The sequence below is a fragment of the Micropterus salmoides genome, unplaced genomic scaffold (assembly GCF_014851395.1).
Source record: "Micropterus salmoides isolate LMB-PRFRI ecotype aquatic unplaced genomic scaffold, ASM1485139v1 Ms_hic_scaffold_16, whole genome shotgun sequence".
Taxonomy (NCBI): Eukaryota; Metazoa; Chordata; class Actinopteri; order Centrarchiformes; family Centrarchidae; genus Micropterus; species Micropterus salmoides.
Genome location: NW_024040707.1, coordinates 16,186,836 through 16,200,956, shown reverse-complemented (window position 1 = coordinate 16,200,956; position 14,121 = coordinate 16,186,836). Strand labels below are relative to the sequence as shown.

Here is a 14,121-nt window from a genome sequence, read left to right as displayed (position 1 = left end):
AGCAGCAAACCCCTCCTCTCTCTCCCACCCCCAGATTCATACCCATAATGTTCTTGGCCTGGATACATAACACACAATGATTTCATCATTCTGTAAGCTCTATAGGATAACTTGTGATAGCATGTGTTTAAAACGAGTCTATGTTTGTGTTTTTCCAGTACAAGTGAGGATATAATGGCCACAGTCAGCCATTTTAGTGGCGCACAACGGCCAGTGAAATTTAAAGCATCAAAAGCACACAGAACTAGCTTCAGCTGTTTTTCACACATATGCACGACGCAAACATACACACAGACACAATGAGTACTGACCAATGAAGCGCGTCGTAGCCTGCGGCTCATGGGCTTGTCAAAGGGCGGGCTGTTCATGGCAAACTTCTCCAAGTAGCCCTCTGGTAGCCTGATGTCAGCAGGGAGAGACAAGCGTTTGTTTATGTCCTGAAAGAGAGAGAGAGGGGGAATCCGGAGGGTTAAAAATGTAAATCACACATACTGTATTATACGAGGTGGTGTATTATATACTATATATGTCATTTGGTTATTTGGCATCTTTTAAATGTCCTGTAACATGTGGTGTAATATTATAAAAATAAATTAAATACATGAAACAACTCCTATACTAGTAGTATATATATAACATTTCTGAGTTGAATTTACTCATTTAAAGTAGAGTTAACATGATCAACTGTATTCTATATTTGTAATTCGATTTCACCATCTCAAACAGACTCAGAATTAACCGGTGGATTATGTGACATCATATTACATCTTTGCCATTTGACAGTTTGTTCATTTAATCGATCACCATGATCTGGCCTCAAATCGCTTTCTCAAGCCATGGTTACTTGGCCTACTTCTGTGCTACTTAAAATCTGGTTTTCTCCATCTGTCACTCCTGGCAATGAGTTTGTCAAGTGACTACAGCTCAAATATACCCATTTTTCATATTTATAGGTGCCATCTGCAGTTGTGAATGACTGATGAACGATAATGTGAATGGAATTTATGTGTAGTTCGACTGAATGAAAGGACAGTCCAAGGCCTCTACATGATGGGACTAGTTCCAGACAGAAGCCTGGCAAGGTTCAGGCACATTTTAAAATACGTTGTTGGCAGAGTGGTAAGGTTGGCACAACGTTATTCTAAAGCTTACAAACTCATCTGGTACCAATCGTTTACCTCTAACCAACATATTCCACATCAGGGGGAATTACTTTCACTTCCTGGCAGTTCCTTGAATGTGTCTGATGCTACTTTTACCACAATGCATCGCTCCAATATGCTATCCATGTAGGACACGTTCACTGGCAAGGTGCCAATCACACGTCGTTTCCATGGCAGCGGTGGCGGGCTGGCCAAGTCCCATCAATGGAAGTGTGTGAACTGATATGGGTGTTTACATGTGAGCATTAGTGGGAGGGCAGAAAGTGTATGTATGCCTGAAGATGAAAGGCAGAGGGATTTTACGCCTGTAATGGTTTTATCTAAGCTCATTGGCTAACATAACAACATGTGGTATTACACAGAAGCCGTCATCTTAAGGACAATGGCGCAGTTTTGATATACACCCTGAAACATGCACTCACACACACTGAAAACGACAAGCCATGCTGTGCAGATGGCATACGCACATGTAAAGAAAAGTAAGCCACAAACACATGCACTAATATGACCTACATGACCAACTTTGACCTGAGTAATTTACACATTTGTAAGATCCACTGAATGTCTGAATGATAAAAGAGTGAAATACACGGAAAGCAAGCACTGCAACACTATAGGAGGTAAGAACAACACGCTAAAGCTGCATATTCCTCTAAAAAAAGACACATTTTCTTAAACTTTTCTACTAATATACATCATATTACATGCCATGCATAAAGCCAGCGACTTCTGATGACCAAAACAACATATCTATTCATACTAGGTGGACAAAATGGCACTCATGCCCTCTTTCACTGGTAGTTACTGAATGAAGACCCACACACAAAAACACAAACATGTGTCCCCATACTCACAATGCAGAACAGCTCTAGTAGTTCCCTCATTGTCCTCCTTAAACCTGTCTTTCTATACACTCAACACACATGTGTTTTCCACGATGCATGTCCCTGACCTGCCACATGAATGCATACACACTCAGAGAGAGAGAGAGGCTGGCAGTGTAGTAGGGTGCCATCCACATGCTCAGAGGAGGAGGAGGAAGAAAAAAAGAGGAGGAGGAAAGTACGAGCAGAGGAGAGAGGAATGGACAGATTCCTGAGGGGAGAAAGGCAGATGGGGGGGGGACAGGGGGACGGTGGGGGATGGCTGAGAGGAAACATTGTTTTTCTGTTCTCTCCCACCGTCATTTTGTCCTCCATCTATCCTTCTCCCTCTTCTCTCTTATCATCTCCTGAGCCCTGTTCCTCTAGATCTCCTCTTTCTTTGTCACACCAATAATTATTCCAGCTTCCCTAATTACTCTCTCACCCTAGCATTTTCCCCTCCCTCGCTTCCCCCCTTCTTCTCGTTCTCTCTCTCTGTGGTAAAAAAATTATCTAAATTAGTCCCATCCACTGTTCACAGCAGTCAGAGGCAGCAGCCTGTGTGTCCAGAGGCACTTCCCGTAATACTGCTGTACTCATCACTCTGCAACTCCCTCAAACAGGCACGCGCACTCTGGCTGAGACATGAGCACATCCTCAGGGATGTGGCAAAACAAAGCAACAAACAGCAACTTTACCTGTCCACAGACATCACAGGTGAGCTCACACAGACAGGAGACTAACTGTATGTTAAACCCAGCCCTGTGTCCTAAATCACTATATACTGGAGTCCACCAAAGTACTATATACCCTGATTATTGGACTCAAATAATCCCAAAGAGTTAGAAAATTGATGGATTGGAAAATCGATGGTCACTAACTGAGGACTAGCTACCATCGTGCATTGCACAGATGTGTAAATTTCGACAGCTGCCAGATAAAAAGGAATGGCCTGAGTAGTGTCGAAATTTGATACAGCCCACTGGAGTTTAAAATGATATATCAGCCAATTGTTTTTAAACATAAAAACATTTAATGGTCAAACAATCTTGATACACATCCTTTAGATTTTTTTTTTTTTATTGTGACCACGAACATCCTAAACAGGACATTTTCACATACGTTGTAAAAATTAACTTATTACTCTCTGGTGGTCAAATTATGTATTATTATGAAAACTACCTCAAACCTTCTTTGGCATGTCTGTACTGCAATTTCTTACTTGCAATACTTACCACTCTACATATATAACAGTACTGCTGCAATAAGCTAAAATCGGCTGAGACATCAGTCTTGCTTTATCATCTTTACAGTGAATGTTTTCGGACAGAACCAAGTCTCCGGCTTCTCGTACCTCATTAGAAATGCGCCGATGGTGGTTGTTCCTCATACGGACCCTGACTGGACTCTGGACCTCATCAGAAGACGTCCCAGATGCCTGGTCGCTCTCCCCATCTGAACCCATCTTCACATTTTCATGGACAATACCTACAACACACAGAGACACAAAGAGTTATTGTCAGGAATTGCAATGTACTTTCATTCCACTAGGACTGCCTTTTTGTTTTGTTTTATGGCACTATGCCTCTTTCACTCCCCTCTCCTGCTCTATCACTTTCGCCATGCACCTGTCAGAGGACACAACCTTTCGTCTTTCTTAGATTTCATTCACCCCTCTGAGAAAGCCATAGTAGAGTCCCAGTCCCCAGATGATGGATTGTACCACCAGCCATGCAGGGGTGTCAGCAGAGTGTGGATAAAATGCCATTGGTAAGATGAGGAGGTCAGAGATCGATATCATCACCGCCCCACCCCCATAATCCATCTGATTAATGAATCACAGTCCAGAAGACGAGACTGCCTCCTTAAATGGTGGAGTATGTGGGGGGAAGGGTGGAGGGGTCTCTCTTTGGGTTTGTGTGTGTTTACATATCTGTCTTGAATTTGGTAAAAGAAACTGGTTCACCAGAGGAACTGACAGACATAAAAGATCACTCCTAACAACGTTAAAATTTTACCTTACCATCATCTCTGTTCACATTTTAAACAGCCACCATAGGCAGTTGGTAGGAAGAAGAAGCAGAAAGAAAAATAAGTCCCTTGAGTGATTGTGACATGTCAACCATGAGATAGGATGTCTGAGAGCTGGATAGGTACAGCTATTTGTTAAAGTACACCGTCTGTCAGCTGTGGAGTAGGGCAACACCACCTGAGGCTTTTTCTAGGTCATTTGTGTGTGTGTCTCTTACATGTAGTCAAGGTTAGGATTTGAGAAAGGGAAGCTGGTCTAAGGACTCTGCCTCCTGGCTAAAAAATGAAAACAATGGAATATGGACATATAAATAAAAAGAAATTATTACAACAAACCATTTTTCGTTTCGTTCTTATTTTCAGCGTTTTATATGACTTCATTGTTATTTCAAAATGCTCCTTTTCTTTGTTCTTTCATAAGTCATAAAAAATATTTTTTTTATTTCATGCCACATTTTATTTCATAATATCATTTTATTTATCTCATAACGTAACTTTTCATGACAGCGGTGTCACAGCCCTCTCATCTTTCAGCTAGCCTGCCTCTTAAGCTAGCAAGCTCAATTTAATCAGTTAGCGCCTGTTAGCTAGAGCAGCAACAATTTCAAAGTAATCCTAAATCAACTGTCTAGGTGCTACTGTAAAAAAAAAAAAGGAAAAAAAGACAGTACAGTGACGTAAAAACGAACATCATCTTCTCTAGCTTAAAAGGGCTGTACGTGCTACCTACCTAGCTAGCTTAAAAAGCTAGGAGGGGTTGTTAGCTTTGATTATTTCTTAGCATCAAAGTGAAGTGCATATTTGAATAATGCCTTCAATTATTTCACAAATTGTTCATTTATATATTTTACACAATTTTATTAATATTAATTTATTAATAGGTTAATTTATTTGATATCTTTTTTATTTGTTTGTTTTGAACAAACAAATTTTGGGGCTCCATACGCATGGGCCTGAACATATTTGTCACAAATGTATGTAGTATGTCACCCTCTGACTCGGTACTTTCACAAAAATGTGAAACCTATGAAACGAAGCTTCCCTACATAACTAAAAACCTTCCATAAACATTCCAAAAATCAATAAAAACTATTTATACACTCTTAACCGGATTTCAAATGTATTTCTTTCAGAAGCCAACTTTACAAATGAATTGCATCAGCTGTGTTCTTACTGACACAGTCAGCTACCTGTGTCGATCACAGCTGCTAATTTCAGCCTACATCTGTCCGTTGGTCTAACTATCTGTTGACAAAAGAAGCACATGGTCATTAGTGAAACCCAACCTAAACACAATCCATCTGTGTAAATGCTTAGTAAACCTCTTCGTAGTCATTTCAATCTCCAAGTCTGATGCACTGCCTGTGGCCTCAAAGCCAGACACAAGAAAACAGAGTATGCATAGAGAATAGCTTGCTAAGAAAACTGAGCAGTCAGTAGTCATATCAGGAATCAACCTTCACAACCCTGATGGGGAAACATTAAACTCAAGGTAAGTGACACCAGAGTGAGGGGAAATTGATCCAGGATATCTACATACTGACAGACGCACACACATGTCCGCACACTCACGAGTAAGAATCCAGTACTGCTATTATGTCACAGGTCTTTCTCACTTTCGTAGAGGTCCTGATCTTGTCTGTTTGTGTAAACAGTCAAGCAGATGCGGGTGGCTCAAGATGACTGACCTGGAAGGGAAATTCCATTACCTACACCCTGAAACAATGTGACACGATACGGTCCTGTTAAAAACATGCAGTATGTGCATTTGTCTCTCATACACAAGATTCCCCAACACACTTTCTCTCCTCAAAAAGAACACGCAAGTCCACCCACGCGTACTTCCTTATTACACAGGGCATTTATTTCCAGTCTCCTGCAGGTTCTTTCTGCTCTATTTCCATAGCAGACTAAGAACAGACAACAAATGTCATGAGCTACCACTGCCTGCCCGTGTGGAGCCAGGCTGTCCTACTTAGGATTGCTGACTCCCTGCTAGCACGTTTGGCAGGATGAGTGGTTGCTTTAGGACTACCCTTACCTCGCCCAACTCTGCATGTACTCCACTTAGCTGGAAATCCATCTCCGGTACATATTGGCAGTGCCTCAGAAAATGATTGGAAAGCCAGTGGAAAGGATGTTAAAAGAGGTAAAGTAAATTTAAGATTTGCTTCAAGAGCCCTTCAAAGAGTAATGGAAATCTTGGGAATTTTTTGTTATAAGCACTCCCTCAGCAGGGCCAGACATCAAGTTCAGTGAGTTTCTCAAGGTTGCGCTGGTAAAATTAATAGTCACTGTCCACCTCCAATGCATTACCCACGATTATTCCTGGGGTTGAACTGAATAATTTTATATCTTCTTTTTGCTCTTAGGCCAGATGTTGTCAAAAAGGTTCTTAAGCAAAGGACAGCAGGATTGGTTGAATTTGACATAAGCAGGGGGAACAGAGATGCTGCAGTCATTGTGCTGACAAGCAAATGAATAAAATATTCAAAAGAACTTCAAGGGCTTACTTCACTTCTCTAAGGAGTCCATAGGATCCCTGAAGATACCCACTCACACTGCCCTGGGCCAACCCACTGCTCTCTAATCTTCACATATAGGAAATAATTTTCTGAAACTGATACATTTAAAATGTAGGAAGCTACTTGACATAAATCCATCTTATTGTATCTAATAAAACCTTAGGACACACGTTTGATCTTTATTTTTAATGTCCAACAGAGTGAAATCAGTACATATAAACATGTTACATGTGTTATTGCAATGGTAATACAGCTATTCTAGGCGTTGATATGGAATAAAGATGTAGAGTTACTTATAGTATCATCTACTGAACAACATTTTAGTTACAAAAAACTGCTAATAACTGTTATTAAAACTGCTGTCATCTGTCATCAGTATAGTTTTGGAACTCAAACCGGATCGGATTAAAGGCAGGATCAGGATGTAGATGAACTTGATAATGGAGGTCAGAGTGCTGAGACTTACCAATACGGTTTCCTGGAGGACGGCATGAGTCCAGCACTCGAAGCATACGGAAAGGTGACAGCCTCAGTGGGGTGTCTCGCTCCCCCATTCTCATCCCCTCTCCTATTCTATTCTCACCAGTCCTTGAGTCTCCCACGCTGGGAGGCCGAGCAGAGCACCCTTGGGGGTTGCCTGACATGTCCATTGTTTCAGAGGATTCAAAGCACTACAGTAAAACGTGCGGTTAAAAATTTAAAAATACATTTCAAAATGAGACAGAAAAAAAATAATCGGGCCCTGTCGAGGAGTTGAAACCACTTCAGTCCAGTCTTGGTGTGTGTCCAGTCAACAAGTCTGGGTGGGACCCAGGATTCAAGACAGCTGATTGAGGGTCAAAGCTTTCTGTGAGAAAAATCCAATCTTCAAGGCTGTATCTCAAGAAGAACCCCTTGCAGTAAAGAACAGGTCTTACATGGTAAGGACAGTGCAGACTGCACAGGCACACTAATCACAATGCAACAACTCCCTCGGCTACTACTCCACTTTAACGCGCTCTCTCTCTCTTTTCCCATAGACACTCCCTCTCTCCACCTCTCCTTTTTCTCTCTGCAGTCACACTGTGCTTGCTGACTAAGGAAGGTCAAACGCCGTGCAGGTAGGCAAAACGCTGCAGAGACAGTCCAACACACACACAATCTGGAAACTGTTACACCCTGTCATCTCGGAATAACAAGTGTGATGTCTCAATCTACATGAAGCGCACACACACACTCACACACACACACACACAGGTGCAGAGACCCAAACTTACAGATCCTCCTAGTTAAAAAAACACTTTCGTCTGTCTGGTCTTCAACTATCTGACCTCTTTGGCTCCCAGCCCTTTCCTTTTCTCTTGTTACTTTTTCATTCCCAGTCCCTGATGTTTTTCTCCTTCTCTCAGCTCTCCTCCCTTTGTCCTTCCTGGTCTTCCACTGTTATTAAGCACACCACTCTATCCAGGCTGTTGAGCTGCTCTCCTTCGTTCCACTCCCTCTCTCGATCGCTCCCTACTTGCCTCTAGCGCCCCTATAAGGGCTTTCAGCATTGTTAGTCCTCTTGCTCCCTCCCTTCACCTTGCTATTACTCTCCTCCCTCTCATGTGATACCAATCTGCCTCTATCTCTCCCTCCCTCCCTCGCTCTGCCTATCTCTGTCTGGGTACAGAGATGGTGTTGAACATACAGTACAATCTCTTTCTATTTAGGAGCCAATGACAACATTTTCCGCCTGATCAGGCTCATTCTTGCACTCAGTCTCCATCGCTCCATCTCGTTCGCCTTCCCTCTCTCTTGCTCCTTCCCTCCTCTCCACCCTCTGCCTCCTCGTCCTTATCACTCCCTAGCGTAGAAATTGAAACCCTGAGGCTTTTGAGTGACGCCTCTGGCATCCTGGCATCCCATCTTCCCCCCCTTCTACATTCTCTCCACCTTCCTCTTTCTTTCCCCCCCCATCCTTCCCCATGGAGCTGAAGCACAGGCCATTATTAAGGCTCAACCCATGCACACATAAAAACGCAATATCCCTATACCACTGCACACACAGTTACTGTACATCCCTGTGAGAAACACACAGATACATTGCTCTATGTGACACATCTGCTGAGCATACACAATACGAACAAAGTTATCCCCCAAACAAGGAACTATTCAGCAGGAAGTACAAGTGTTAATCCTGAAAAATGTTTTGCTGCACTTGGAAACACCTGTGTTTTCTTTGTACAGATCCCAAACTGCTATTCCAAATTAAATGTGCATTATTGACTAAGCGGGGCAACACCAAAAGAATCAAGGGCTTGTTTTTATACAGTGTTGTGTAGTGTAACCAGCATCCTTCAAGGTCCCATTACCTCATCAATGGGATCTACATCCTGTTGCAACACGACACTGAGGGATCAAGTTTATGTGTAAAGCAATGGGCATGTAAAATTGTGGAGAAAATTTAATTGGACGGACAGATAGGCGGGATAATTTAGATTTCTTATGCTTGTCACATCTATTAGTGCAGCCACCACTGAAGCTCTAGTGCTATCTAGGAAATAACATTTGGTGGAAAGTAACGTAAGTGCAGTAGGTACATTTACCCTAGTCCCATACAGTTTTGAAGTGCCTGTACTTTACTTGTTTGTGTTTTAATGCTATTTTATATGTCTACTCTAGGCAAGTTTTTTGTACTTTTTATTCACTACATTATTTAACAGAGATAGCTAGTGGTTACATTTCAGATTTGTATTTTACATACAAAACATATGATCAAACAAAGTATATGATAATAGTCTAATGATCCAATATTATAATCATACAAAAGTGACTGTATAATGAGTACTTTACATGAATTTTTTATGTGGAACTTTTATTTGGAGTAATGGAGAGTTTTTTACAGTATGGTAAAATTGCCAGTTTTGCTTCAGGGAATGATCTGAATACCTTTTCCAGCACTGGAAATAACAGTATCCAGGAAATTCAAATGCACATTTCACTGAACCTTTAAAGTACAGTTTTATTCAGAAAATAATCCAGTGTGGGTTTTTTTTGAGAAAAACTGTCAGATGGAAGTATCATTTTTTTAAAGGACAATCCAGGTGTAGTGTGTTTTTGAGAAATATGTTACCAATACCAGTGTGTTGGCTGTTCAGTTCTTCAATATCACCGCCATTTCATGTGTACGCATGCATATTTCACTCTTCTTCCCTCTCTGTTTCCATGGACCATAACACCACAGAAACTAACTTAAAAAAGTGTTTATAGAACATGAATGTGTTGAATGGCAACTGCATACAAAATGTCAGCAAGATAAAGCATCAAATCGGATCACCACTTTGAAAAATGGTTCCTCAAATGTGCTCGGCAGCTGTGAGATAAAGCCTAACCTCTCCCTTTGTGTCAATAACCAGGGTGTCTTTTAGGCTATCACTAACAAAACACACTAAGTCAGAAAAGCTCTCACGCCCTACATGTCAATAACGATGTACTTAATTACAAGATAATATAAAAAAACTTAATGGTATAATTGGCTTAGATAAGCAAATATGTGGGATCGTTGGCATACTGTCTACTTAACACATCTTGAAAACATTTTTGTACTATCTAGGTGTTGAAGGTGTATTAAAAACAAATATTTGGGAAGCGTGCAGTGTTCATTTCAACTACTGTACCTTAACTGCACTTACGATTGTCTTCTTTGGGCCCATTACTCTATACTTTAAATTAGATTGAAGTAAAGAGTAATGCCATTTACGGTGCATTGATAGACATATATTGATGTAGAGTGCTACACCCTTGAGCTTAAAAGTCAAGGACAAAAGCTCACCACTCAGCCCTCCACCCATCACTGTCTCCCTGTTTCTTTGTATTCACAAGTGCAACTGTACACATCAAAGATCTCTCTCTCTCTCTCTTGCACTGCAGCCACCTTTTTAACTCCCTTCAAGGTCTCACCCACTGTCACTTTTTCTTGCCACGTTGCTTTAACCATCTTTATTGTCATATATGTTTGGCTACATTTGAGCTTCCAATTAAAATATACCATAAATTACCATTAATACCAGAGTCTGCCTCAAGACTGGTGAGACAAAATCAAAAATCAAAATGCATATAACATCCCTGAGGAACACACACACACGTGTAGGAACACACTCGCAAGGCTGGAGGGAGGGAGAATTTTGACTGCAGTAATTAACTCTAAACCTTTTATCTGCATCTAAGGAATCTTATTATTCAATTACTGGGACCGGAGTGCCTACTGTCAGCTACTGGCTCCTTATGTGCTGGTCCCCAATGGCTCACCCATCCACTTCCTTTCCTATATAGCTCTGAAAATCACCAGCATTCTTTAGCAACATCATCTTCGCCTCAAGCATAGGCTGGTGTAACAGCGAGCGTCCATGATGCGCACAAAAAGCCTACAAGACCAACTACATAAAAGGAGTCCACTCCATTGTTCTTATTAAATCCAATCTGGGAGTGAGCGAAGAGGGTTAGTGTGTGCAAATGGATGGCTGAGAGTGTAGAGAGTGAGGGAGAAGGCTATGGCGATTACTGCAGTGTTAATGCATTACATTAAAACCCTGGCAGAGACAAGGTCTCTCATGTGTACAATACACAGGGAGAGATAAGGGTGGTCTGAAAAGGTTTTCCGTCTTTTATCTTTGCCCCATTCTAGTTTTATCTGGAGGTTAAATATAGTATTTGATGGATGTAAAGAGAAAGAGACAGAGGGAAGAAAAGAACAAGAGGAGACATCTGAGACAGTATCAGAAATAGCAGCTTTTAGCCGAGTCCTGTTTCTCGGTAAAACAGACAGGAGGGCCGACTAATCCTCAACAGTGTAACTACAGATCTTCACAGGGAGAAAGAGATGAGGTAGTGGTGAAAAGCAACCCCCCCCCCGAAAAGTGCAGTGCTCCTCTTTCCTCACTGTAAGTACAGTGTGGTAGGAGTGGGTGTTGGCCCAGTTAGCAACAGATGAATCACAAACCTGTAAAAGCTCTCTGGCTCTGGCCACTGGCCGAACTCCTCTAACATACACATAATAACACCGCATCTGGGTTCACAGAGGAAAAGTGCACATAACTGAGCACTCCTGTGGATAGAAAGAGCTAGTTAGAAAAGAAAGGGAGAGCAAGAGAAAGGGTGGGCAATCTCTTTAGTGCAGCAGGAAAGAGAGATTGCATCATCATGTCGCTCTATTAAAGGGTGCGATGTGCTCTGACTGCTGAGTGGCACACAGTGACTCAGCGAGACCAACCAGTGGGAAACACACGCACACACAGAGTACCTCTCAACATTTCAAACTATACCTTATCATGATTTTAATAATAGAATAGCATCTATTCTAGGTTCTGAGTCAGGCAACGTCCTTTTTAGGGCTTTTCTGAGCTCAGACACAGCTCTGGATTTCACAGTATGAAGTCACTCTGCCAGACCAACAGTACATTGGTCCTTTGGTACATTTTGGCCTTGCCACACGCATAGTTCTGATTCACTCTCGTGTTCTAATATTTGTTTAAAGAATAGTTTTACATTTTGTAGAATACCCTTGTTCGCTTTCTTGCCGAGTGTAAGATCAATACCACTACTCAAGGCTCGTGCAGACTACAAGACTTTTAGCGTCGGCAGATTGAAGTCATTTTGGCGTTCACATTACATGACTGATCGGTGACAGGGGGTCACACACATCACAAGCTGACAGCGTATGTGTCACCTGACGCTGGTCTCCAAATCACGTTTTGTCAAGAAAAAACATGTGAAATGTGAAACGACGCGAACCTACATTGAAGCAGCTGTTGTTTGTTATTATAAAGAGAGCAATTATAAAGACAAAGAATATGGGTGAAAGAATGGATTAGCACACGCAGGTAGCAGGGATCGTCTGTGCTACAGAGAGAGCTAGAGGTGAGTAAAAAGTAAAAACTTCTGCGGTGAAAAAGTAGCTGCCTGCTCTGCCAGCTGCCTGCTCTCATTGGCTGGATGTGGATGTCAAGTCGGCCGACTCTTTCAGATATTTGGCATGCTAGATATCTGGCTGGCGTCGCCGATGTGTCAGAGATTTGTCAGGGAGCCGTTTTGATGGGAGTATTGAAAACCAGTGCTGAACGCTGGCATCAATTGTCTGGTTTTATTTGTAATCTAATTAACTTACAAAGTTCTTTTGCACCTTCTTTTGTTAAGATAACATTTGTGAACTTTAGACTCTTTTGTTAAATGAAAAACATGTTCACACTATCAAAGTAAGGTTTGTACCGAAACTCAAGTATCATATCATCTATACCGCTGGCCCTTTTTCTTAACCATCCATCCATTTTTATCATATTCCCAGCTTGCAAGATCGCAATGAACTGTAATCTCCTGATACAAGACTAGTTTTCTTGTCTGCCAAAGTTCAATGGACGTAAGGAGTCTCAGTGTGGTCTATCTGCAGTTCACTCAGCCGAGGACTCAGGGGATGCACAGCACAAAGCTAATACGACTCCTGAAAGAGCCATTGTGGAAATAACACTCCCCTACCACTCTGCCTTTCACTCCCTCCTTTCATCTATACTTTTCAATTCTCCCTCTCTATCGCTCAGTCCCTCGTAATCAATCTTATTTTCTAAGCTCCATTTCATTCTAAACCCATCTCCAAATAAAGTCTTCCGGCCCCTTTCCGACTGCCTCAATCCTTGACTTCCCCTTCCTCACTCCATCCCACTGCTCCTGATGTAAGCCGTTCTGCCACAGTGGGAAATGAGATTACTGGGATCCATATAGCCACAGACAACACGTTCCATTACATAATGCGGACAGACAGAATGAAAAAGTAATGTGTGTGAGCATGTGGGTGATTGTGAGCATTTGTATTTCTGTGTGTGTGTGTGTGTGTGTGTGTGTGTGTGTGTGCGTGCTGGATTAAGGTCATTAGAGTTTTAGCCATCCAGATTGGTAGTAAATGTTGGGTCAGTAAATACGGTCTTAAACCTACATACATGCATGCACGCACAAAAACACACACTTACGCACTCATATTTATGGTGAGCAACTTTGAAATCTATTGTACATGATATTAGCGTGTTTTCCACCCACATGTGGCAGTATTGCCAAGGCTTGACATTGCTCTAGTAAAATGCTCGTAAAATTACCCAAATGCACAGCTGAATATTAGGTTATTCTTAAAGCATGCAAGGATACAAATATAATAAAGAGTTCTCTCTACTCTTACTCTACTGACACACAGAAAATGATAAAGGAAAGCCTGGACTATAGGAATGATACAGGAAACAGTGTGGCGAGTTTCAGTGGGGGAAGAAGTTGTTTTACTCAAGTAAAAGTAGCAATACCTCAGTGATAAAATATTGCTGGTGGTTAGCTTAGTTTGCTAAAGTTTTGGCTATTCCATTAAAACACATATAACGTTCCAAAAATAGTAGCCAGCAGTGTATGTGGAAGCAGCGTACATAAATAAGTAGTGATCATCCAATGAAAATAATCATTTAGGTCTGTGGTGCAAGTTTCAGCTTGGAATCACTTTCTGTCTAGCACACAAGCCACACTGGTTACCGCTGGCTGATCATCAGAGAC

At 41.7% G+C, this 14,121-nt stretch overlaps 1 protein-coding gene across 6 annotated transcripts in view; it reads right to left on the bottom strand.

Annotated features, from left to right (window-relative positions):
* Positions 1 to 14,121, bottom strand: part of LOC119905420 (cyclin-dependent kinase 17-like) — a 40,217-nt gene that overhangs the window by 15,779 nt on the left and 10,317 nt on the right. For 5 of the 6 annotated variants that reach the window (XM_038722451.1, XM_038722454.1, XM_038722452.1 and 2 more), the window contains 2 exons: positions 3,381 to 3,514; positions 312 to 437 (listed from right to left, as the gene is read on the bottom strand). In XM_038722451.1, coding sequence (XP_038578379.1) covers positions 312 to 437; positions 3,381 to 3,514 — 260 coding nt within the window. Of the gene's footprint in view, positions 1 to 311; positions 438 to 3,380; positions 3,515 to 7,048; positions 8,048 to 14,121 lie in introns of those variants that run through there. The other variant, XM_038722453.1, reaches the window with a different exon arrangement.